Below are 26314 nucleotides of genomic sequence, written 5' to 3'. Positions count from 1 at the left end.
TAATTACACGAGAACATGCAAACTCCACACAGTGGGGCATAAATATAGTTTCTAACTCAGAACCTCTTAATGAAAGGGAAATGTGCAAATAAATATTTTGGTGAGCCTTAAAATTGTGTAAACAGCAGCACTAGCAATGGGCAAAATATTCACTGGTTCTTCAAACTGTGCAAAACCTTACAGGCTCTTTAATTTTTAATCCATTTTGTTATGCAATGTTCAGTTGTATGTAACTTTTAAATGTAATCCTGTTTGAGAAAATTTTCATGAAATAGGTTTAAGTATTTTTTAATATCCTTATATTTAGCAAAATCTATAATTACAATATACTTTTAGAAATATTTCACCATTTTTATGATTACTTGAGCCTAGCAATATTGACATATTTGATGAATCACAGGATTTTTTTTAACGAAATGGCTTCCGGAAATGACATTTTTTGGTCCCGTCCACGTTTGCAAATGGACCAATGGGGTGTTTAGTTTGGAGGAAGTGAAGCAGGAAAATAATAGACCAATCAAGTGTCAGAGGGAAAAAATTGACCAATCACGCGTTAAGGACGGGCCATTGTATCTGAAGAAGAAAAAAAGGGCTTTCAGTACAACCGACGATCGCCATCTTTGACACGTCTGAGGCGCGGTGAGCATTGCGTGTTAGCTTCAAAACCCTTTTTCGTGCTATTTGGAATACTTTTTCGATAAGAAGGATCGATGCCTCATTTTCATAACAACCGTGGCGGCATGGGGATGAGTCAATTCCAGCCTCGCCGAGGCGGTGGAGTCGGCGGTCCTATGCGGGGAAGTATCATGGGAAGCCCCAATTTTAGAAATCACCCTTTCCAGAACCCGAACCGTCGGGGAGGAAACAACAACTTCAACCGTGGACAGCAGTCGAGCCCCCAAAAGTCTCAAAACAACCAAGGCATGCAGGGCCTCCCACCGCCGACACCCGGGCCCGCTCTCACCATGAAAGGCCCGATGGACAAGAAGCAGGAGCAAGAAAAGCCGACAACCCCCACAACGGAACCGAAAGTTCAGCCCAAGCAAGAAATCACATCTCCCCAACCGAACCAGGCCAACAAGAATCCGCAGCTCAAGTCACCAACTCAAACTGCTAACGGCCCGCAACTGCCTCAGCAGCAGAATCCATCTGCTCTCGTGAGTCCCAAGCCAGGTCCTCAGCAAAACCAACAAAATCAGAAAGAAGTACCCCAAACAAACCAACAAAACCAGAAGCCTGGACAACAACAAAACCAGAAGCCTGGACAGCAACCGAACCAGCGGCCAGGCCAACAGCAAAATCAACAGAACCAGAGAGGAGGGCAACAACAAAATCAGCAGAACCAGAGGCCTGGACAACCGCAAAATCAAAGGGGAGGCCAACAAAATAATCAGCCGAACCAAAGGATGGGTCCGCAGCAGAACCCGCGGCAAGGCATGCAATCGCAAATCCAACAGAACCAGAGGATGGGCCAGCAGCAGAATCAAAGGCCAGGCCCAAAGACTGGGCCCCACATGAATACATTTAATAAACCGGTGCAAGGACAGCCGCAGCAGCTGGACGCCCCGGGTACAAGCACGGCACAAGGGCAACCACAGGTTAGTTTTTGCACTTTTCTCCACATTTACAAAAATAACCCATCTTTCAAACGACCTTAAAACGCTTAAATAATTTTTAAACATTGTGTATTTCGACAGAATATGGCCGTAGGTATCTTTTGTTTTATTGAAGCGTTGTGTTTTATTCTCATTTCTTTGCAGTCCGACCGGGTGGTGCTTTAACTAACTTATGCACTAATATTTTCACCGCCTTTGTCTCGCGCAACCGCTGCGCCTGTACTGGGTGATAAATTCAAGCGCACCCGTCGTGTTTACTTCCTGCCGCCATCTTGGGTGAAAAAGTCAGTTGCACAACCGCTTGTTTTGACCTATATATTAATTTTGCGTCATTTGGTGATTTATTTTTAATACGATTGTTCGCACCCCCACCTAAAGTACGTAATATCGTAGCATTGAGGTTGTTTGCGCTCCATGGTGGAAATAAAAGAGCGAGCAATACCGTGGGGGACGTAAAAATGGCGACGAAGAAAACCAGCCATGACGTATTGGTTTCCCTTAATGTCGGGTTGCATTTTGTGCGGTAAAGTCCTCTATTGTTTATTTTATTTTTAATACGTATTTATTCACACATTTAGCAGGAATTCAAGGCGACACTGTCCATGCTGCTGAAACCTGGCGAGAAATCATACACACAGCGGTGCCGTCTGTTTGTTGGAAACCTCCCCAATGACATCACTGAGGAGAATTTCAGGAAGATTTTTGCCAAGTATGGAGAGCCCAGTGAGGTTTTTATCAACAAAGGAAAAGGCTTTGGTTTTATCCGTCTGGTAAGCTTTAATATGACTAACGTCAATGTAAGAAAATTGTATCAGGTTGTAAATGAATGTAACACATTGATTTAGGAGTCCCGTGCACTTGCCGAGATAGCGAAAGCCGAATTGGACGACCTTCCAATGAAAGGCAGAAGCCTCCGTGTCCGCTTTGCCACACACTCTGCGGCCCTCTCCGTCAAGAACCTGTCGCCTTTCGTGTCCAACGAGCTCCTGGAGGAGGCCTTCTCCCAGTTTGGGATGATTGAGAGGGCCGTCGTCATTGTTGACGACCGCGGGCGCTCCACCGGCAAGGGCATCGTGGAGTTCGCCTCCAAGCCGGCAGCCAGGAAGGCCCTGGACCGGTGCAACGAGGGCGTCTTTCTGCTGACCACGTAAGTTGTTTTTTATAAAATGTACATGATGTCAATCTTGATTGCATCACAGTGTATAAACTTATGCTAAAGTCAATTTTTGCCCCGTCCGTGAGATAAGTTTGTCTTTAAACTGTTGAGCTATACTGAAAAGAACATTGTAAGATCATACTGTGCTATTTTTGTTTTAGGTCACCAAGGCCCGTAGTTGTGGAGCCCCTTGAACAGTGTGATGATCAAGATGGACTTCCAGAGAAGCTGGCACAGAAGAACCCCAGATACCAAGTGTACGCATGTCGCTTGTCATCTTTTCGCCGTCCTCTTTGTGCAACATACATTTGAATCAAACATTTTCCTCCCATCCTTGTTCTGTCAATAGGGAACGCGAAGAACCCCCTCGCTTTGCCCGCCCCGGCACCTTTGAGTTTGAGTACTCCAAACGCTGGAAGTCATTGGATGAGATGGAGAAGCAGCAGAGGCAGCAGGTAGACAAGAACATGATGGAGGCCCGCGAGAAGCTCGAGAGCGAGATGGAGGAGGCCTACCACGAGCACCAGGCCAACATGCTGCGTCAGGGTAAGACCACCTAGGCTACCTCACGCCCCATCTCCACCGTCGCACTCTACCCCGAGTTAATCCAATGTTCTTTTGCAGATCTGCTGAGGCGACAGGAGGAACTGCGACGCATGGAAGAGATGCACAATCAGGAGATGCAGAAGAGGAAGGAGATGCAATTGAGGTGCTGTTGTTCATCTGGTTGGAGCACCTGCGCTCTTGATCCAGGTGCGCGTGGTAGCCCGTGCTCATGGTGTCGTCTCCCTCAGACAAGAGGAGGAGCGTCGCAGGCGAGAAGACGAGATGCTTCGCAAGCGAGAGATGGAGGAGCAGATGCGTCGCCAGCGCGAAGAAAGCTACAGGATGGGCAATTTCATTGATGTGAGTTCAACATTGCGCAAATGAAAAGAGACGCCTTGTAACGCTTCTGAATTATTTGTCCAGAGGGAGAGAGACATGCGGATGAGTTCTGGTGCTGCCATGGCTATGGGAGGTAGGTTCTCTTCCTTTATTTGGATACTGTTCACTTTTCGATCAAAGCCAATCCTATGAGTGCCATCAAATCTGGTTTGATCCATTAAGCTGGGAAAGTAACACCAACGATGGCCACCTGGTGGCGGCATCGAGTCTCTTGGATGCAATCACCTTGCCAGTCAACATGGCACACCTCTGAAAATCTGACTGTTGGGAGCGCACACCACTAGTCTAAAGCGCTCGTATTTACTCGAGTGACTCGATCGAGATGATAATTGATGTTTCCCCAATCCAGATATGGCCTATGGCACCGTTGGCCAGGCCTACGCCATGAATGCGATGGGATATGAGGCCCAGCAGGCAATGGGAGCGTCTCCGGGATCCCAGATGAGCAATGATATGGTAAGGTATCCCGCTTTCGGGAAAACCACTCTTGTGTCTGGACTCTCCCCTCCACCGGGAACATTATTTGGAGCAGATTAGTCGACTCAAACGGTGGATTGGTGGGAGGGGGTGTGTGCCAGGCATTATGTTCACATGCTCTCAGTGCTTGTTGATTGTGGTGGAAACCATTGCTACATTTAATTATCATCAATATCGGCCTGCCAGTGTGTGTTCCCCCCCCCCCCCCCCCCCAGCTTCGAGCTGACTGACAGCCTGCACTAAATGCCATTTAAGAACGTCTGTCATCTTGACAACATTTTGTGCTGTGGGTCGCTCCTGCAAGCCCTGTCTCTTGTGATCTGGACAGGCACTTTTTTTGTTTTTTCTCGTGGTGTCTACCAATCTTTTTCAAGTATATTGCTGTGCGAGCGTCATGAGAAGAAATCCAATCGACCGCTGTGTGTTTTTGTGCTCGTTTAGTGCAACTAAGCCACTACTATGACACAAACAGGCATTTATCCTCTCTTTATATTTGTAGATAGCGTGTTTAGTGTCGGCTGGCGGCCAAACCACAAACAAGAAGTAATTTAAGATAATTAAGACCTGTGGGGGCAGGCGTAGCATTGTGACTTGAGTGCTCAGGTTTTTATTTTATTTTTTTTCTTAGGGATGCACCATTGAAATATCAGTTGATCTTCTACGTCTGGCTCGCTTGCATAGGAAGTGACAAAGACTGCTGGAGAATATTTGTAGTGTCATTTTCCACCTGAAAATTAAGTGCATTTTCCATAATGAGCATAGTTTTAGAGTTGATGAAAAGTCTGCCATTTATTCAGCCTTTCTTTGTAGTTGTGACATCTTGTCACTTAATTGAAAATCTTATGAGACTTTTGCTGGCGTCGGGCCGGGGAAAAAAAGTTCTATGTCAAAATTTGGTCCGGGTCATATTTTTCCCTGAATTAATGCTATTGCTATTATGTCGCACACGTATGTGTATTCTTACAAATTGCCCAATGTGGCTTTCCATCTTGGCCAACGCATTGCTAAGCATGCTACTTTTTGGGCTCACCCGAAGGCTGATTTTGGAGGGCCAATGATTCCTGGCCATTTGTAATCCACAATACTCAGTTTTAAATGAGCAACAGCTAGCGTGAAAAGTCAACCTTTTGTCCGTTCCGCTGGGAAAACCAGAACAGCTGTTTGGACATTTTGAGATCACACCTGAGAAATTCTCAGACTGTGAGTTTAAATGTGAAACTGACTCGAATTACTTTCTACTGCTGTGATTTCCAAAAATGATGTGTGTGCTCATTTTACAACTGTAATTTGCAGTCAATGGTCCACATTTGTGGGAGTCTGTTGTAGTATACCGTAGGAAACATTGACAAGAAAGGGAAATGTTTCCGTAACGCGCGTCTTCTTGAAGACAGCAAACGAGCCGACTCGTTTGCACCCGTTTATTTGTTCCTCATTCGTCTCAAGTTTAATCTTTTCATCTTATCATAATTTTTTTTTTTTTTATCCTCTCCAAGCATTTTCCAAAAAGTAGGACCCTGTGAAATCGGGCTTTGTTTATTCAGACTCCATTGAAATCCGTCAAAATGTACACAATTACTGAAATCCCAGCTTGAAAAAAAGCCACTTTAGCACTCATTTGTGAAGATGTGATAAATTGCTATATGCAGTTTTCCTGGTTTTTGGGGAGTGGGTCTTCGTGTCCCCGTCGCAAATCAGAACTCCCGTTTTGGGCTTTTTTTTTTTTTTTTTTTCTGAATTTTTGCTAAGCATGAATAAAATGCTTCACGTTCCGTCAAGATCGTTCCTGCGGATTTCACGGGGCCCTACCATAGCCGATCTAACAAGTAAGCGAGTGCAGCCTCTGCCTGGCATGTACCGCCGGGGCTGCGAGGGGAGGCATTGACTAATGAAAGCATTACCCTCTCTTCCTTTTCCGTATGTAACCTGCGGCGCCTGTGGACCTTCATATTGGAACGAACGGTTTCTTCGGATGTGTGGCCTGCTGCTTTTGTTGATCGCAAAAACCTCTAAACATGCACACAAACACATATGCACACGCATGCATACGTCTGCCTCCAACATGGACATGAACTGTGTGCTTGTGCACTCCCCCCCCCCCCCCCCCCCCAACCTTTATTGAACACCGAACCTCACTGGCACTTTGCCCCGCACAGCGCAACGAGCGCTACGCTCAGGGCGGCCCCCGAGGAATGGTGGCCGGTAACGGCGCTTATGGCAGGGTCCGCGAAGAGTTTGACGCCCCCCCTAAAAAAGCGCGTTTTTAAACGCTCCTCGCTGCAGCATATTTGTTTTGTACAGATTCTTCTCAAACAAACAAAAAAAAAGTGCGTTTTTAAACGCTCCTTGCTGCAGCTTTTTTTTTTTTTTTTGTACAGATTCTTCTCAAACAAGTATGATGACTCAGTTTGTATTTAAGTTCCAAATGTTCCAGCTTGACACTTCATTTTATGACCAGTTTACTCCTTTTTTTTATTTTGTATTGACAGTAGTTTAGGAAGATTAAGTTTCCCTTTAGCTGTATTTTACCCCCTGTATAATTCTTTATGTAGATGTACTGTGTTGTGTGCTTCGTCGTCAACTGTACTTTTTCTTCTCAATTCTCCATGGCTGTGTTTGTGCCATTCACTTCAGAGCATGTTACAATAAAGACAAAAAATGGGTTCCATTTGGCCAAACCTAATATTTATTCTTGCTGCGTTGTTCATAAACAAGCGAGCTGCATTTTTAGTAGGTAGTTATGACGACAGACGTCATATTTTACTTTGACTCGTGATAAATCCTCAAGGCGCAATTGCAGAGGCAGTCAAGGACAATGCCTTGCTCAAGGGCACCTTCAAGGTGGCCAGAAAGCAGACCATCATCTCTCTAACAACTGCGTGACCCAAACTCGCAAATGTTGTCTTGATTGCTTGGTCAGAAGATTGATATTGATCTACTTGGCAATCGATATCGCTCCTTACTGCTATCGTACTTGACTGCTCTGATGCTTCATAGCAAACAATTCTGCGACAACTTGAATCTGTTGAATATTTTACATCTTTGTCAAAGTTGGAATGGGATACCCATCTTGTCAAGCACAGTCTGAAGACCAAGTCTGTTCTGAAAGACAGTTCTGGCACTCATTGAACTCTCTCTGGACACCGCCATTGATTGATTAGCTTACACCGGATTCACGCAGGACACTGATGATCGGAATCTGATTAAGAAAGTTAAAAAAAGGGGGAGGGGGGGATGGTTAGTGCCCTTAGAGTGGACAACCGGACAACCGACAAACCATCATCTGTTGACCAGATCAGCGCCGGTTTCTACATTCCAGGATTGGTTGTTCCACTGTGGCTTATGCTTGTAGAAAGGTAAAAAAAAACAAAAAACCTCCCACTAACATATTTGTTGTACAGTCATCATGGCTGCTGCCTTCATTTCTAAAATATTTGATGTTCTTTGGGCATTCTTAATTTGATATGATGGAACGGCTCGACGACACAAGTTTTAAATCATCTGTGTCGTATTTTCTCTTTTATTGAGCTTCTATCTAAATTGCTTGAAGGGCGATTCGTAAGTGGCACTCATTTTCAGATATTAATCTGAAATCCCTAAATTAAGAAAAAAAATACAGCCCAGTTTGGCCCACAAATGGCTTTTAAAACCACTAGAGGACATTTTTAAGATGCATCTAGAGAATGTTTTCATACACCAAGTAGATACTAGTTGTATGTTTTAGTTTTTGGATTATCCATCTGTAGTGTATTCTGCATTGTTGCTTTGACGTGCTCTTTGCATTCTTTCTTTAACAGGTTTGACGGACTATAAAGGTTTTGGACTGTGGAGGAAATTGAGGCTGTGTAGTGCTTTAGCAAAATGTTTTAAACCTCAAGCGAGAGATGCGAAGGTAGATTGTGACAGGCTACATTTGGCTTTTGAAGTCAGTGTAGCGCCGTTGGAAATTTGGTAGGTAACTGCGCCATCCGTAAAGTGCATGATAAACTTGAATGGTGACTGACGTCTTCTCGAATACGTAAGTCACTTAAAAGATTGACTACAGTTTGAGTTCTTGCTTATATGTTTATATCAATATGTAGCGTTTTAAAGATGAGATAAAATGTCGTGTTGGTCTGATTAAAAAAAAAAAAAAAAAAGCAACAGTGCTCATCAGTAGTCCTGACCTTACTAAAGTACACTTTCAAAACCTTAAGACTTGGGTAAAATATTTGCAATATTTAACAAATGGCTTCATGAGTAGACTCATAACAATGAATGGAAATATTGTATGTCTCTAATGATTGGGGCTCTTTTGGGCTGATTTTGTTGTGTGCCTTTTACAGTCCCTGGTACCAAATCACCTCGCTACTCTACCAAAACCATCTCCCACTCAATTTACAAGTGCCCGTTCTATTTATTTTTTATACATGAGCTGTCGGGCAGCCAGATGTTGTCCTGATTTGCAGGCAAAAAGTTGAGTTTCTGTCACCCATCTAGTTAGGGTGGCACGTTTTCTGGAAGTCAACATAATTAGAATGAGACACTACGTTGAACTAAATGCCATCAAATCTGATAAACATCCCCAAGCTTAATCTTTGCGTGAAATGAAAATCACCATAGATGGGCTAATGCAACTCGCCTCAATAACTTTTTAAAACAAAGGATATTGGTACACAAACGGTGCAGAGACACATGTAGACCGACAACGTCAAGAAGCCGCGTTATGTTAATGCATTCGTACAGAATGTTTTATACTGCCCACTAGTGGTCAAGGCGCAAATGAATACAAGTGAAGCAGCAAAGTTGATTAATACAGCGCACTTCGTACACAAGGTAAATTCAACATGCACCACATCATTAAAAGATGCAAAAGTGTTTTCAAACAAGACAAAAAGAAAATATGATTCCTAATATTTTTGCTTGAGTATCTTGGGAGGCAGTAACCAATAAATGGCTTACCCAAGATGATTTGAGATACATATTGCTTCGTCTTCTCGTAGCGATTCGAGACCAGCTTAACCACATTATACTTTTGTTGCGTAGTTATATTTTCAAACAAGTTAAATCGATAGATGACTCAGAAATTGTAACGTCGGCTGAATGTTGTCTATTTGGTGTACAATTTGTTTTCTTTAACAGGTTTGTCCATCTTTAAAGGTGAGAAGGAACAATCCAAAGCAAGCAATTCAAAGTCTGTGCTGACTACAGATGAACTGGCGCTTTTATATAAAAGAGAAGAAAAAAAATAATAATCTGCCTTAGCTTGTGTAGCACTCGTTGGGGTGGTGTGGATGGAAAAGGTATGACTTGATTTCATTCTCTTATAAAATAGTTGTGAATGTGATGCGGTCAATCGTCCGTCATGGTGGACGATTCTTTTCTTTCTTGAACATTGACTGCACTTTATTCTTCTGCAGTATTTACCAAGTCTACAGCAGCAATAGTCTGACGCTTGAAAACTCGGATGCCGGTCAACATAAAAATTTTGTAGCTTCCAAAGAAAATACCACACCGGGTTTTAGCTAACTTTCGTTGACTTTCAATATGAAGGAATCTTTAATGACTAATGCGAAGGTAATTTTTGTTAACTTAAAGTCGGTTCATCAGCTTAGTTGTTCAGTCATGCATATTCTTGAGCGCTTTCAACAGCGCTCACTTTACACTTCCTGCTCACCAGTCATGAGCCGAGTAGCTTTTGTTGTTGAAATGCAGACTCGCAAACTACAAGACCGTTACAGTCAAATCTCGGTTTTTGAACGGCCCGGTTCTGGAACGGAAAATTTGAGATTTTTTTTGCTTCAGTTGTCGAACAAAATTCGGAGGTCGAACCTCGCGAGATGAGCCGAAAGGACCCGAGAAAACTCGACCGTGCGGCCCGGATGCCGACTGACTCCGCTCGTTATTGTATTTTTGTTACTTTGAGGATTGTATTAACCCCTCATCGTGCCTCCAAAGAAAGCAAGTGGGAGCAGTAAAGCCATCCTAAAACACAAAGACGCTCTTAAAGCAATGAGACAGTGAGTGCCCGGCTCGCTGCGGTTGCGTGATCGGACCAAATTAAGCTCCCTGCGCACTGAGGTCCACTTAAATTTTGGAAGGACTTTAAAAATATTTTCTCAATTTCAGCGACGGCTCTGTCACAATAATGCGACCAGCGCGCTGCAGTTGCGTGGTCGGCGGTGTGCTGCAAAAATGCGCAAATGTAAAAAAATGCTTAAAAAAGGCGGTTTTTTTTTAGTCTTGGAACGGATTACATTTTTTTCCATCATTTGTTATGGGAGAAATAGATTTGGAATTCGACCGATTCACTTCTCGAACCGCCTTCTGGAACGGATTGTGGTCGAAAGCCAAGGTTTGAGTGTAATTTCATTTCATTGTGAGTTTTTGAATATGCGCAGACCCTCTAAAGTTCCAATCAGACTGTGACAGCTTGTTATTTCAATCCTACGCAAAAGCACTAACAGTAGTTTTGACTCGGTGTCCAGCGACGACACGTTTTTAATGGTCTAGCACTCAACATTGAGGGGAAGCCCTCACTTGAATGTGGCCTGTGACTAAAGTGAGTTTGGCAACCAGACTCCTTTCTACCAAACCTTTGTTCGTTTTTGGACAAAAAATCTGTGGACCTAAACCTTATCCACCCAGGTGTAGCCGGCTATGCTTCAGTGTGTGTGTGTGTGTGTGTCTTTGTCATGTCTTTGACAAAGCTCGCTGCGCTAGCCTCACGTCAGCCAGCTTGTCAGAGACGGGGCTGCCCCAGTCAGCAAGTTACATTGCTCCATGAGTAGTTCTTCAGCAGTCAGTGGAACAGTAAAGCCTGGACTTGTTTGCACTGCAGCCAGAGAGGTATGCTAACACAGCGCGAGCAAGGTAAGTGCTCATCCATGTTTACCTTCTCCAAGATTGTACGCTTGTCCCATAACTCTCCTCTCTGTTCTGGCTCATGACACTTGGAAGGGCTTCTGGCATCACACTTGGGATCAAATGGTGGCGCAGTGCAGATCCCGCAACCCTGTGTGTGCATCGAAACGAGCAGTGTGTGTGAAAGTGTGCTTGTAGTGCTGCGTAATGAGTGCCGTTCAGAACCAGACCTCAAGTGTATCTTAGAAAACATTTTGTTGCCTTGTGACGTGCACTCGAGCGGCACCCTGGTTACTGTCCTCGAGGGCGATGGTACTCCGAGGGCTTTGTGTCCAAAAGTTGCGATTGTGCGCAACCCAGACAAAATTAAAACATGTTGAATTCTGTTCCCACCAAGCAGACCGGTCGGTCGGTCTCCTTACCCCACTGTACGCAATTTTGCATGATTTTTTTTTGCAGCTGCAACGATTAATCGACGATAAATTAATCGATCGGTGTGTACGGCGAAAATCAATGTATATTTATGCACTCTCGTCCTGGAAAAAAAAAGTCCAGTTTGTCCGTAAATGGTCAGAAAGTCAAATGGTTTTTAAAATACTACGTTGGCAAAATCCCCCATTACCATTGTGATATACTGGACGGCTTGGTGGAAACTCTGCTTTACCTTAACCAATCGACAATATTTGTAGTACTTGTTTAAAAACTATATTTCTACTTCTTACAATATGACTTTGTGATTTTGGGATCAAGTGTCCTTGTGTTTTAACAGGTTGCTTCTTGTACATAATGGGGTGGGAGTGATGATCGTTAAAAAAAAAAAAAAAAAAAAAAGGGACCTGAAAAAGTCTCAACCAGGCGTAATCTCTTTCATATACCTGTTCTGTTGATGTACTTTTGGGAGACTGTTTTGTATTCAAGTACGGTTTTAATGACAAACTTGACATTGATATAAATGTCTATTATCTGCTCCCAATTTACTCTCAAATTGACTTATTTAAATTGAACAAATGATCATTTCTTTTAATTGTCTGACAGACAGCATCGTACCTTCTGTCATTTAAAATTGAGCATTACAGTTTTAGCTTTAGACGTTTTGGCGATACATTGCTTAGATTATGAAAAACAGATACAATTGTAAATTCATAAAATGGAAAACAAATCAAGTTAAATTGGATTATTTCTCACGGCACACAACACCCATTTGGGGGCTCACAATCTTAGCACAACATATATTTTGACACTCCGGACTCAACCAAAAGCTTGTTTGCAATCTTGACATGAGTCAAATGAGACAAATATTTGTAAACATGGTTTGTGCAGCACAAATATGCCAAACATTTGTAGCGACCATCTGTGCAATCATTTCCTAAGCTAGGCCTGTTGTGGGGTTGGGCGGGCGTGCATACCTGAATACTTGTGTCATTCTTGCAGGCATTGTACTTCCATCTCGAGGTCTTCTCTTGTTGGGCGTTGTCTCGCCAGCCAACATTGGCCATTGTAACGCTCTCGCTACCTATGAAGGTACCGCGTTGTATCCGCCGCCGAGACCTGTCTGTCCATCTGCACTGTGAGCCATTCCGTTTGCTTTCTCTGAATCGCGTGGTCGAGACTGTTTTCGGCGTCCTACGACCCAAAACGCCAGTGTGATGCCAGAACCACCCTCGCGGCCGCTGCGGGCCGCCGACAGGCCGCAAAAACGACCTAGCCTGTTGCGGCCGTTGCCGCTTGGTGTGGGAGCCTAGCTTGCAAACTAGCCAGGGATCGAGGACTGTCACGAATGCCGTGATCTGGAGTTTTGTCACTTAGTCTTGCAGCTTGATAAGTGAACAGCAGAGGTGTGACGCTCAAGTCACACAACTTGACTCCAGTCAGATGCAAATCAGCAATTTTAAGACTAAAATAGCAGAATACAAAAAAAAAAAACGACATGGTATATAGCGACTCGCTTAGATTTGGGTAAAACTTGTCATGTTGGTAGTTTCGCAAGATGGTAATGGACACTATGGAAACGGATTTTTGGGGACAATTTACAAAACAAAATGACTGACTGACTGGCTCCCACCTCTGGTGCACAGCGCCACTCATGCTCCATATGACACTTGTGAACTTCCGGCAAGGTCACGCTGCACAATTTCACCAATCAGCGACAATACCTTAAGAGCAGTAAACATCGGTCGGGGTCAACCTTAGCGCAAAGTTTTTGTTACATATGTGCCATTTTGACACAAATGATTTTACTTTGCACATTTCATTCTTGCGTTTTCTCACCTTCCGTACGTATCTTTTATTTTGTCAGACTTAGGGGAAAAAAAATCATTCCTGCCGACTCAGGAGCTCGTGTAGTGTGGCCGTCTCACACATACAACTTTCTTCGTGTAATGCATGTTCATATCGTAACTTTCCGACACGGAAACACGCACACACGCACTCACACACATGCCGAAGCAGCCATTAAAGTTTGCCTTTTCCCTGTCCGCTTCTCACTACGCGTGTGTCTCGCCACAGGAGCCTCCACTGGCCGACGGAGGGTGACCAGCCTTGTTCCCCTCACTGCGCAATGACTGTAGGTTGCATGAGCTTAAAAAAAACACAGAACCATCCGTTAGTTTTAGATGGCATAGTAATGTGTAGCCCCCTCCTAATTTTTCTCTGATTTCCAGAGAACATGGTCACTGGTAAAATGATGCAAGAACCACAGGAATGGCGACACCTTTGAGCGAGGTCCCGTGTTTGCGTGCACTCACCACCAGGACGTCCAAATTAACGCGGTGAGTGTGATCATATTCTCAGTATATTTATCTCAATGTAAAGATCTTACTAACGGAGGTTCTCCTTCTCTGGCAGAGGTCTAACGCCTTGATGGATCACTCCGGACGACGACGCAGGAATGAATGGATGCTCTGAAATAAGAAAATAAAAAAGCTCCACTTGAGTCTAGAATCTCCTCTCCTTTTTTGCAGTCGAAGCAAAACGAACAAGTCTTCAGTGTCTTGCTCAAAAGCAACCTTAAACTCAATGTGTTGAGAAGGTGCCGCGTTTCGCTGGAGGAGGTCCAGCTCGCAGAGACCCGAGCAAGGTGATCCAACCGCAGTGGCCTGATTAAGTGTGAGTCTGCGTCACGCTGACCTGACACTGAAACGCACAGCACGGGGGACGTGTGAAAGACTTGACCTTCACGGTCATCTGAGCTGCGGTTAAAAGCAAACACCTTGAATGAAGTCCTTTCACACGGAGATTCTACATATTTAGGCAGATTCTACTGAACCACAAAATTCCAGACTCACCCGTGAGGAATGTACACAAATAGAGGAATAACTCTTACGGCTAACAATGTAAAAACGGAAATTAATAGATGTTATTAGTACAGTCAAGGGAGAAACAAATCGAGCAGTATCAGCATCATTCACTCTGGTTGGAACATGTTTAAGAACTCAAGTTCTTATTCATCTCCATTTCCGGTCTGTAAAGGGACCCGGTCAGGGATACAACAAGGGGCAGGAGGGGTTGTACCTGACCGCTGGCCGTCATCCATCTTTAATAAGACTCATGAATCATTGATGGTCGCAGGTGCCCACACAGGTGGAGCACAACTGCAGTCACTTTCTTCCAGGCTTTGCCGAAGGAGGACGGCCACCTCCATCCATGTCCTCTAAGCGCTCCATGCGTGGCTGCATTCATGAGTGACATCGCCGGTGCGCCCTCACCACCTCCTGGCGTGGTTGGCGTGGCCATCGGCGGAGCCTGCTACCAGAGATCCGCCTCTCCGGTTCGGAGGAGTGAGAAGAAAACCCCGCTGAGGCTGCCGTCGCTCGGAGTGCCTGCCAGAGCGGTCGCGAGCGGGCGTGGCGTCAACGGGTCAAGACTCAGGTAAATTTTGAATTATATGGAGTGAAAATGTTGCCTCTGGCATTCCATTTCAGTTCTTCTAATCTGAACCTTCCAAAAACAACTATTGTGGCATCTTACTGAGTTGTGACAAATTCAAATCCCTGCGAAAGTGAAACAGCTGACACGGCACCCCGCGGCGTTGACCACCGTCGACCCCGACTTGTCTTTTTTTCAGCGTGTTTGGTGTCAACAGAGGGCAAGTTAATCTTGTGGCTGGAATTACAGCATCATTGTTTGATAGCATCACTCCCACCCGCATGGCGTGCCACTCAACAAGATAAAACCACTTGAAAGTGATACGGGGCTTGATGCAGCACCCTGTGGTGCGCCCACACTAAACAAAAGCCCTCCAGCTGAAGATCTGATTAAATGACAACACACTTAAGTGGTTTTTAATCCTATTGAAGGGATTAGCACTTTTGTTATGACTGGACCACTACCATCGAATTAAATCCCATCAAAGTGTGCGTTTGTGTTTCCACACCCATAGCGAGCCATCCCTGCACCACACAAAAGACGGCACCTCATTTGAAGCCTGCTGCTGTGTCCATCCTGCACCATCTTGCAAATCTCGCGCCCCCTCCAAGCTCCACTCACCACCAACAAGCAGTCACACTCAAACTTTCCAGCCCACCTACATCCACTTGTACCATTCCATCCGGCTCAACTCCAAGCCTCGACCCGCCAGGCCCCCCTCGTACACGTCGGCCACCGCCGGAGACCTTCCTGGACCCCTTGGGCCTCTGGCCATGCACGTCCACAAGCCAGAGCCGCTGTCCGTCATTGGGAAACCATGTGTTTTGAATTTCAACCAGCGCCCCGTAACGGGCTTCATGCGCCCTCAGCTCCATGTGTTCCTACCCACGGAGGCCGTGGAGGAAACGGACAACAAATCTCTGGATGAAAGCTTCATGGATGCTAAAATGGCTTCGCTAAGGCTTAGGAAGGAAGACTGCAATTGACTGATTGCGGCGCCATCATATGAAGCCAAAAGCGTCTAACGGAGGCCTCTTCAACTAGTAATTTTACCGTCTACACCAGGGGTGTCCAAACTTTTTCCAAGGAGGGCCAGATTTAATAAAGTGAAGGGGCCCGGCCGGGGGCCAATCGTTTTTTTCAGACATTTTTGAACGACAAACATTTCATGCAAATACACACTGTTCTAAAACAAATTTCATTGTCACAATTGTCTTTATTTTTCAAATGACAAAATAACCAAATATAAGCCATTCAGGCAGATGTGAACCACTCTAAAAACACAAATTCTGCCTTTCATTCATATCTGAAGAGTCAGATAACATTGAACAAACGGTTTGAAATACCTTACATTTACATGAGTTTGAAATTATTTTTTCCTCATGAACATTTTAAACAGGAGTTATAAGTAATGCAAATGTGTCTGTTATTATTAAAACTTAAAACAAGTGAGTTTTGCTCTTGTCATTTAATAGCTTGTGTCATGTCTACAGGTTTATAACATCAACAGTATTAACATGGCCACTTCGTAATGTTTAATATTAGGTAATATTTCATTTCTTTTTCATTTTGACTCACAGCCAGCCCCGCGTGAAGAATCGCTGTTGTGATGCCATGTTGAGTCTACTAGTGTCTCTTTGGGTTGAAATGCTTAAACAAGGCAAGCGTCTCTTTAGAAATGAGACAAACACAATTGCCTTGATTTTCAGCGAGCAAGTACTGTCATTCCCATTTCTCTTGAAAGCGTCAACTGTCCTCGTTTTCTTTGCAGTCGCCATGGCAGAAATGAGCGGCGCGGGGTGGTGCTGCTACCCTTTGGTAATAGGAGGAATTATAGGTTCAAGTTTCTTCTTTTTAAAATTTTTTTTAGAATCAGTTTGACAGTGCAAGCGGTCCATAAATAAAACATCATAAGACCGAAGCTGCGGGCCGTATGAAATCTGATCGGGGGCCGGATTTGCCCCGCGGGCCGGACTTTGGACATGGCTGATATAGGCTTATTGATAACGAGGGAATTAATCAATGAGCACGAGAAACACATAATGACAGAAATATCCTCGTACTAAAAGCCATTTCCCGCAGTGAAAGTTTTCTGAAAGCTAAAAAGAAAGAAAGGGGGGAAAAAAGACTAAGAACATATGTACCTTGTATTCGTCCTGCATCAGGAGCATTCCAGGAGCTTGAAATTCGCACCTGCGTGAAGCTGGCCCCCCAGCCCACGCAAAATTGAAGGAAAATAGTCTGTTTCGTTTGCGCCTGTTTGTGCTGCAAAAAAATTCGTTTGTGCTGCTTCGGTTTTGTAGATATTCTACATTTATTTTCTAGCGAGGACGTCACCCAGCCCCCCATTTTCCTCCAAATGGACCCAAAAGGGTACCGTTCGTTTGTGCTGCAAAAAGTTTCGTTTGTGCTGCTACGCTTTTGCAGATATTACACATTTCATTTATAGCGATGGCGTCACCGTATGTCGTCGCAAATTTCAAGCTCCTGGAATGCTCCTGATGCAGGACGAATACAAGGTAAATATGTTCTTGGTGTTTTTTTTTCTTTTTAGCTTACAGAAAACTTTCACTGCGGGAAATGGCTTTTAGTACGAGGATATTTCTGTAATTATGTTTTTATCGTGCTCATTGATTAATTCCCTTGAATACATTTGATGAAACCAAACGATAACATATCTATACAATTGTTGTTGTATGTGTGTGGACGTCAAGAAAACAATAAAGGCCAAGAACGAACAAAATCGGCAAACGGAAACTCAGCATTATACAGCTATATCTTTTTTTATACTGCCTCCTGGTGGTCGAAGAAAGCAAGCAGAAGCCCCCTTCAACAAGTTAATCATTCATCTTCCGCCTTTTCAATTGTGTAATGTCTGCAGCGTCTATAGAATACAATATTATAGAGTGCCGTTTTTCTTACTTTTTTCAGCCTTTTCATATTAAGCAGTGTTCGAGGAGCCTAGTTTGAGAAAGAATTGAAAGAATTTGAAGTGTTTATATCCGTGGTCACCATGGCGAACCAAGACCACCAAAGCCCGCCGTCCACCATTGTCCCTCATACTTACAAAAAAAACAAAAAAAAACACAAGCAAAGAGCCAATCATTATATGCTTTTGGAACCCTGTCTGCTCCCACTGTGGCATTCTGGGTGGTGCACAAATTAGCCTAGCCAAAGTCAAATCAAGTCATTGACAAAAATAAAAATAGATTTCACGAGGCTCACATGAAGAAAAAAAAATCGAAAGCAGCTTTCCAATCTTGAACATGATCTTTGATTTCAGGCCGTTTTGCACTCTGCTTTGTTCCTCTTGACAGTTCCAGGCGACCCGGCAAACTGTGACCCCAGCCAGCCCACCCCGATGGTGTGAGTGCACACACGCACCCACACACACACAAGCTGACAATGCCAAAGTGCGACAGGAAAGGAGATGAGATGGAGGGGAATGGCAAAGCCCGAGCAAGGACCTGAAACTGGATCTTCGCATCATAACCCCTGGCAGAGATGAGAGGCCCGCTGAGTACGGTCGCCTGCTACGTTCATTGTATCCGTTGTGACAAGTCGGCAGTGTGTGTGATGGACAAATAAGTCGTTTTCAAATCAGATGAGTAAAAACTGGTCAAATATTTAAAAGAAGAAAAAAAAACATATTATTCAAATTGAAGATCATTTGCCATTCTAGGAATGACTCACGTAGGTCTGACACCTACCTCGGCGTCCTTTTTACAGCGGCTTTCTCTCCCTAAGGCACGGGTGTCAAACTCAAGGCCTGGCGGCCAGATACGGCCCGCCACATCATTATCTGCGAAAGCGAAAACAAATTGTGCTTCAAATTCGTGTGTAATTGCAAATTGTCTTCACTTTTAATATCTTCACCAGCTTTTACTCGTCTGATTTGAAAAAGTTATTTGTCCGTTTGTTTTGTAGCTTTGACTGTATGTAATGCGAGGTGCTCATACATTCCACATTGTAAAATGCACGTGAAAAAAAAAAACAATCGATCATCAAATCAAAGGATTATCAAGAGAAAGTTTAATGAATAAGGAAAAAAGTGACACATCTCAATTGTTCGTACAAACGACGGCAATTCCACTCGCCGTTTCTCATTCAAGCGAGAATGATGCCGTCGCAAACCTCTTTGGATTGTGAAGAAAAGAAAATGCAACTGAATTACACAACATAACTAAACGATGATTACGGGGACCCTTACTTTAACAGTCCTTACTCACGTGAGAATACATTCATGTATGAATAAAACATCCATATTGAATACATGTTGATGATCCATCCATCCATCCATCCATCCATCCATCCATCCATCCATCCATCCATCCATCCATCCATCCATCCATCCATCCATCCATCCATCCATCCATCCATCCATCCATCCATCCATCCATCCATCCATCCATCCATCCATCCATCCATCCATCCAACCAACCAACCTTGTGACATCAACAACGATAAACCATGTTTAAAAATATTCAACTGAAACGACACAAAAAGGAAGAAAATGAAAGCTAACTCAATATTCAACGCAACCTAACTAAACAATGGTTATGGGTGGCTACCCTTACTTGAACAGATGTCATTGTAAAACACTCACGAACTTAACACATAATCAATCGTAGCTAACCTATGCTTATGGCCACTCCTTATGTTAACAGATGTAAGGAATTTTATGATAGCAAAGCAAAACATCCTAAAATGATCCAAAAGTGAGTGTGTGTGTGTGTGTGTGTCATTCAAAACAGGTCGTGTTTTCCGACTCAATAATTTTTGACTCATCTAACAACGGATTGACCATGTCACATCAGTCTAAATTTGGCACCGTCTGCTGGTGAAATTCTGAACTGCAACAGCGCCAAACTGCTTTTTAAAAAGAATTCATTTGGAGGAACTAACTTCCAACTAACCGTTTGTCAGGTCTCTCTCGTGTCAAGCTTCTGGTGAAATTCGAAATTGCACTTGAGCCCATTTGCCCGGGCCAAATCCGACACACATTTGCGCACCGCCATCTTACTTGACGAGCGCTGCGCAAATGGGTGACGGCGGGCAGCACCCACGTGATCCCACGGGGATGCCGTTCCCAGGCTCCGCCGGCTGACCGCTCACTTTCTGGGCCGGATCTTCATCTCCACAAATCTTAGGCAGTTATAAGATGATCCCCCCAAGCCCTGCCAGACTGCATTGGTATGGTCGCAGGTGCCGGTTGCCTTGTACATCCCGTTCAAGTTGGAGTAATAACAGCTCTTGTACCACCAAGCTCCCTTATTGTAATTGGCGCAATTGCCTTCGGACTTGTCTTGGTCGCGGTCTTTGGTGCTGAACTTCATCCCAGAATGGTAGGCAAATTGATCGCCTGCAAAGCACACAAACTTGCTTTTGAGCACACGCAGGCGGCGCAGGCTCTCGAGTGTGCCCCCCCCCCCCCCGGGCGGGAGTCGCTACCTGCATTTCCAGAGTAGCCGCTCACAAGGAGCGGGTAGCCGTCCTTCTCGGGGTCCAGCGAGTTCCGGCCCACCGAGAAGTCGTTGTAGAGAGCGTAGTATTTGCGGCCGTCGAATATGGTGAAGTCGATCCGCAACTGGTAAGCGCCCGAGGCCGTCAGAGCGTGGATGTTTCGCAGGCCTGCAAACACGCAAAGGCGGCGGCGTCACGTCACGCAAACCACAAAGGCTTGACAAGAAGGGTGTCTTTGTTTCCGACCGAGCCAGTGCTCTCCGGCGAGGTCTCCAAAGCCCTTTCGATAGTCGTCCCAACCCCGAAAGAAGTTGACGGAGCCGTCCTTTCTCCTCTGGATCACCTGCAAACACACACGCACGCACACCATCAGCGGAGCAAACGAGCATGAAGAAAAGTGCCAACTTTATTGGGGAAGGCATCACGAGGGGAACTTTGGGGTGTTTTTTTCGGGGGGGGGGGTCAGGCACTTACGGTCCAGCCTCCCTTGTCCAGGTTCATGTTGCAATAAGCTTCGAAGCTGTTGGACCCAATAAAGAAGGTATAGACTCCACTTTGGGACATTCCTGCCGCCATGACGTCACTGCAGTCTCTGGGCATGAGACCTGAAGCAAAAAAAAAAAAAAAGACGTGAGAGTGCAAAATAGATGCCCGCTTTAGACAAACTGGACACGCTCGCTTGCTAGCTACCATGGAGTTCCCTGTTAAGTGTGGGCTGATCCACCACCTTCTGCTGCAGGCTGGACAAAGCCAAACTGAAGTTGTGTAACTCCTTGGTCTCTTGTGACAGCTCCTGCGCACCAAGCGTTTGAAAGAACTGAAATGAGATCTCCAACTGGGACACTTTGTTTGCATCTTTCAACAATACTTTTGTTCTTATTCAAAGGAGATAGTAGTTTGTGTGTAAGAGGAGGGAGGCAGGGAGGGAGGGACGTTAAGTCCTGAAATGTCCACCTCACCTGAGACATGTTCTTGTAGTCCGTCTCCAGGTCTTTCAGTGTCTCATTCAGTAGGCCTTTGTTGCTGCCAATCTCCTCCCAGACTTTGGCCAGCAGGCTCTGACTCGCCTCCAGGTCGCTGCGAATCGCGGTGTGACTCGCCTTCAGCTCTGCCAATGCCGTCTGACCTGCCTTCAGCTCTGCCAATGCAGTCTGACCTGCCTCCTGACCTGCCTTCAGCTCTGCCAATGCGGTCTGACTCTTCTCCAGGTCGCTGGAAATCGCAGTGTGACTCGCCTTCAGCTCTGCCAATGCAGTCTGACCTGCCTCCTGACCTGCCTTCAGCTCTGCCAATGCGGTCTGACCTGCCTCCTGACCTGCCTTCAGCTCTGTCAATGCGGTCTGACCTGCCTCCTGACGTGCCTTCAGCTCTGCCAATGCGGTCTGACTCTTCTCCAGGTCGCTGGAAATCGCAGTGTGACTCGCCTTCAGCTCTGCCAATGCGGTCTGACCTGCCTCCTGACCTGCCTTCAGCTCTGCCAATGCGGTCTGACCTGCCTTCAGCTCTGCCAATGCAGTCTGACCTGCCTCCTGACGTGCCTTCAGCTCTGCCAATGCCGTCTGACCTGCCTCCTGACCTGCCTTCAGCTCTGCCAATGCGGTCTGACCTGCCTTCAGCTCTGCCAATGCGGTCTGACCTGCCTCCTGACCTGCCTTCAGCTCTGCCAATGCCTCCTGACCTGCCTTCAGCTCTGTCAATGCGGTCTGACCTGCCTCCTGACGTGCCTTCAGCTCTGCCAATGCGGTCTGACTCTTCTCCAGGTCGCTGGAAATCGCAGTGTGACTCGCCTTCAGCTCTGCCAATGCGGTCTGACCTGCCTCCTGACCTGCCTTCAGCTCTGCCAATGCGGTCTGACCTGCCTTCAGCTCTGCCAATGCAGTCTGACCTGCCTCCTGACGTGCCTTCAGCTCTGCCAATGCCGTCTGACCTGCCTCCTGACCTGCCTTCAGCTCTGCCAATGCGGTCTGACCTGCCTTCAGCTCTGCCAATGCGGTCTGACCTGCCTCCTGACCTGCCTTCAGCTCTGCCAATGCCTCCTGACCTGCCTTCAGCTCTGTCAATGCGGTCTGACCTGCCTCCTGACCTGCCTTCAGCTCTGCCAATGCGGTCTGACTCTTCTCCAGGTCGCTGGAAATCGCAGTGTGACTCGCCTTCAGCTCTGCCAATGCGGTCTGACCTGCCTCCTGACCTGCCTTCAGCTCTGCCAATGCGGTCTGACCTGCCTTCAGCTCTGCCAATGCAGTCTGACCTGCCTCCTGACGTGCCTTCAGCTCTGCCAATGCCGTCTGACCTGCCTCCTGACCTGCCTTCAGCTCTGCCAATGCGGTCTGACCTGCCTTCAGCTCTGCCAATGCCGTCTGACCTGCCTCCTGACCTGCCTTCAGCTCTGCCAATGCCTCCTGACCTGCCTTCAGCTCTGTCAATGCGGTCTGACCTGCCTCCTGACCTGCCTTCAGCTCTGCCAATGCCGTCTGACTCTTCTCCAGGTCGCTGGAAATCGCAGTGTGACTCGCCTTCAGCTCTGCCAATGCGGTCTGACCTGCCTCCTGACCTGCCTTCAGCTCTGCCAATGCGGTCTGACCTGCCTCCTGACCTGCCTTCAGCTTTGCCAATGTGGTCTGCAGCGCCGCCCAGTGGCAGGCTAAGTCGCTGCAGTTGTGGTCCGGGATGCTGTTGGGCAAAGTCGCCACCAGCGCGCCCAGCTCTTTGACGATCTCCTGAGGCCTTGGAACACATAAAGGGTATACATGAATCTGCCATCCTTGGTGAGGAATGCAACTTGTGGCGGTCAAGTGTTTGTTCATTGCGTGCGCGCGTGCGCGCGTGCGTGCGTACCTGTTCAAGTGGAAGAAGACGATGTTTTGGATGACAAGCACGACCAAGAGGAGCGTCGGGACCACCACCAGAATGGAGCCCCAGCGTATCTGAACAAACTGAGCGCAAACGTCGTCACAGGCGGCGGCGGTGTCTCTGTCTCTCTCTCTCTTTCTGTCTCTCTCTCTCCCCCGACGGAGCGAACGACTTGCAAATGCTTTCAACTCGACCACGGCATTAGTCAAGCGCGTGCGCGTCCGATGCGTACCTTGGGCTTTGGTGGTTCGCCGATCAGTTTGTGGGTGCTTTGGTTCATCTCGAACCACTTGTCATTTGCCATTTTGTGCTCTCCTTCTATTCTTGCTTACTCCGTACGAATGTCCCGAGCTTGTTTGTTCTGCGTGCGTCTAATGCCGTATTTTGTGTTTAGCCAAGTGACGTGAAGTTTTCTTTCCACTTGACGTTGGTTTTGACCTTGTTTGCGGCAACGAGATGGGACGAGATGGGGCTCGGTCGGTACATTATTGCGAGAGAGCGCGAAAGCCCGACAGAAAAGGAACGGGCTGTACACAACACAAAATGCGACGCCGAGCAAGTTCAAGGTCTCATTGACAATATTTCATTGATTGATTGATCGGTCTTTATCTATCTATCTATCTATCTATCTATCTATCTATCTATCTATCTATCTATCTATCTATCTATCTATCTATCTATCTATCTATCTATCTATCTATCTATCTATCTATCTATCTATCTATCTATCTATCTATCTATCTATCTATTTTTTCATTCATCTGTACATGTACTTTTGGACTGATGGATTCATTCCTGTATTTCCTCATTTATTTATTAGACACTATTAGATTACTAGACACTTGAAAAATTAGAGGGAACATTGGTGCCGACACCGTGAGTTTGATTCCCACGTTTGACGCTCTGAACGTGTGTGTGTGTGTGGGAGTGAGAGAGTGACCAAAAACAAAAAGCGCATGTGTATATGAGTGTGCAAGGAACAATAAAGAGGAGCAATACCAAACGCCACCACGGTGTGGTGTCTTGTCTCCGATTAGATGGACGTTGAAACGGCAAACCCAACCGACTGGAACACAAAAAAAGACAAGAGCTCTAAAGCTGAGGAGAAAGCCAGCCAAGGCAAAGCCATGTAACGTGGCGAGCCCGGCGCTATTTCAGAAAAAAAGGACGGCAAACGGCCAAACGGCAGCAGACTTTGTCGTCGAGTAAGCATAACAATACATTTGATTGATAAGGCGCCTTTCAAAGCACTCAAGGTCGCCGTACAGACATAAAATAGCGTTAAAAAAAAAAAAAGACTGGAGTAGAGTGATGGATAAGATGACTCACGTCTCTGACTGGCCGACGGCCACAGGCAAAGATGCTCCTCCGGACACGCCGTCGTCAGTGGTCGCGGAACGGTCCTAAGTCCAGAAGAGGGACAAAGGTGTGAATTCAAATGGCGGAACTTCGACTATTTGCAGTCTTGTACGTTGTTATCAAAGAAGACCTCTGAAGACATATTGACAGTATTGTTTACCTTGTTACAAAAAGTGATTATAATAACTAGAAAGAAAATAGGATGTTGACTTCTGCTACGGTCAATTGTGACCACTAGAGGTCCCTGGTTAACCAAGGTTAACAACGGAACGTCGCATCTCCGTGTGTTACACGCGCGCACACTCACCGTTCTACGTTACACGTGCTTATAGATAATAAATTGAGTTTGAAAGCACATATAATGTATATCCAAGCAAAAATTTCCAAATCACTAGCAGTATGGTATAAAGTAAAAGACCTTATAATTCAGTCATCATTACATTCCTTGCACTGCTCCTTCATACTCCCATACATCATTTACTGTGTGGAGGTGTGGGACAATACATACAAAACAAACACAGATCCAATCTTTATTTATTAAACTGATATTTAAAAACAAAGCATTACGACTTATAAATAATGCTGATCATCGAGAACCATCTAAACCCTCTTTTTATTATACTGAACTCACTGAAATACGACGACCTAGTCGACTTCAAAACCGTCCAACTCATGTACAAAATAAGAAATAATCAATTGCCAAACAGTATCCAGAGGTTGTTTGAGTGGAGGGAAATTTATTTAAGGGGAACACTTATGTTTATTTGTTGAGAACAAACTTAGTTACATTGTATAACAGTTAGAGGTGTGGAATTACGGAACAGCGGCAGTGAAGAACTCAAGAACCTTACTGAAGTTTAAAAAAAAAATGTCTAAGGACAAAATGTTGACGGGATACCCTAATATGCCGTGAAGTTGTTTAAGTTGCTTTTGTATTTATTTATTTGATATATTTGACGATGGTCAAATCTTGACCGAATCAAAGACATATGTAGTTACAAGGGGAAGAGTCAGATAAGCTTAGGCTCCCTTCTCCTCCCTTTTGAACAAACATGAATTTACTACAAAGGGAAAATTATAATGCAATATCAATTTATTCTTTTTTGATCTTCTATTGTACTATGGAGTTATCATTTTCTGTGTTTTTTACTTTTTTCTTGTATTTCTTTTCATGTTCGAAATGAACAAACCAACCAAACAAAAACGTTAACGTTTCGCTAACGTTGGTGACTCATGTTTACATTTTCAATATTGATACAATATTCTCTGCATGTTGTTTATACTATTATTGTACTATTTACGTGTATGAAACCATTTTGGAATGTTCTAATCATAAAGTATCCACTTAAAAGCTTTCATGTACATTGATTGACACGCAGAATAAATGTACGGTTGAGAGGGTGCGGTCACGCAACGGCGGCCCTGCCACTAGGCAGACGAGGCCAAAAAGATCTCTTTTTTTATTCTCCCCTTCAAAGTTGTTCTAACTCATATCAATATTGGGTTCAAAGGATCAAATAAAACGGAGGCTGCCTTTTCTGAATGATATCAAAATATCCATTGATATGAGTTTGGTCAACTTAGAAAGACAATGGTCATTAAAAGATGTTTTTGTTCTTTTTTAGGCCGAGTATAAGGGCTGCCTTTGAAGAAACCGATCAAGCTTCCGAAGTGCTGACCAAAGTTTTGATAGTCGCACACACGCACGCATGCACTATAAATTATGGAATTACAACCTGCATGT

At 45.2% G+C, this 26314-nt stretch overlaps 2 protein-coding genes and 1 long non-coding RNA gene across 26 annotated transcripts in view; 2 read left to right on the top strand and 1 right to left on the bottom strand.

Moving 5' to 3' along the window:
- Positions 1 to 586: 586 nt before the first annotated feature.
- On the top strand, positions 587 to 13966 carry sfpq (splicing factor proline/glutamine-rich). Of its 4 annotated transcripts, none has more exons than XM_088364517.1 (12): positions 587 to 1598; positions 2198 to 2386; positions 2462 to 2763; positions 2934 to 3029; positions 3122 to 3318; positions 3397 to 3481; positions 3567 to 3678; positions 3742 to 3790; positions 4067 to 4173; positions 6348 to 13597; positions 13695 to 13802; positions 13879 to 13966. In XM_088364517.1, the coding sequence occupies exons 1-10, from the start codon at positions 711 to 713 to the stop codon at positions 6456 to 6458; spliced, it is 2136 nt and encodes a 711-aa protein (XP_088220643.1). In that variant the 5' UTR covers positions 587 to 710; the 3' UTR covers positions 6459 to 13597; positions 13695 to 13802; positions 13879 to 13966. The 4 variants fall into 4 exon arrangements, with proteins under 4 accessions (XP_088220643.1, XP_088220645.1, XP_088220642.1 ...); XM_088364519.1 differs by having other exon boundaries at positions 2195 to 2386; positions 13540 to 13597; XM_088364516.1 differs by having other exon boundaries at positions 2195 to 2386.
- A 4941-nt stretch (positions 13967 to 18907) lies between these two features.
- Positions 18908 to 26314, bottom strand: part of LOC148380201 (uncharacterized) — a 7660-nt gene continuing 253 nt past the window's right edge. The window contains exons 1-15 of one of the 20 annotated variants that reach the window (XM_088364497.1): positions 26307 to 26314; positions 24541 to 24614; positions 24211 to 24277; positions 23197 to 23294; positions 22955 to 23085; positions 22361 to 22912; positions 22112 to 22330; positions 21926 to 21997; positions 21707 to 21853; positions 21321 to 21487; positions 21052 to 21154; positions 20836 to 20966; positions 20608 to 20704; positions 20350 to 20529; positions 18908 to 20260 (exon numbers count right to left, since the gene is read on the bottom strand). The exon at positions 26307 to 26314 is cut by the window's right edge and continues 253 nt beyond it. In XM_088364497.1, the coding sequence (XP_088220623.1) occupies positions 20010 to 20260; positions 20350 to 20529; positions 20608 to 20704; positions 20836 to 20966; positions 21052 to 21154; positions 21321 to 21487; positions 21707 to 21853; positions 21926 to 21997; positions 22112 to 22330; positions 22361 to 22912; positions 22955 to 23085; positions 23197 to 23294; positions 24211 to 24277; positions 24541 to 24614; positions 26307 to 26314 (2297 nt within the window). In that variant the 3' untranslated portion in view covers positions 18908 to 20009. Of the gene's footprint in view, positions 20261 to 20349; positions 20530 to 20607; positions 20705 to 20835; positions 20967 to 21051; positions 21155 to 21320; positions 21530 to 21706; positions 21854 to 21925; positions 22913 to 22954; positions 23086 to 23196; positions 23295 to 23443; positions 24157 to 24210; positions 24278 to 24540; positions 24615 to 26306 lie in introns of those variants that run through there. The other 19 variants (XM_088364496.1, XM_088364504.1, XM_088364506.1 and 16 more) reach the window with 19 other exon arrangements.
- Positions 22873 to 26314, top strand: part of LOC148380200 (uncharacterized) — a 4738-nt gene continuing 1296 nt past the window's right edge. Inside the window, exons 1-2 of one of the 2 annotated variants that reach the window (XR_015854804.1) lie at positions 22873 to 24637; positions 26196 to 26241. This is a non-coding gene — a long non-coding RNA (uncharacterized LOC148380200). The remainder of the gene's footprint in view (positions 24638 to 26195; positions 26242 to 26314) is intronic. The other variant, XR_015854803.1, reaches the window with a different exon arrangement.

This window comes from Syngnathus floridae, chromosome 21, assembly GCF_059516105.1.
Source record: "Syngnathus floridae isolate MCC-2025c chromosome 21, RoL_Sflo_1.0, whole genome shotgun sequence".
Classification (NCBI taxonomy): domain Eukaryota; kingdom Metazoa; phylum Chordata; class Actinopteri; order Syngnathiformes; family Syngnathidae; genus Syngnathus; species Syngnathus floridae.
The sequence above is the reverse complement of the archived record's forward strand: the minus strand, read 5'-3'. Positions and strand labels throughout refer to the sequence as shown.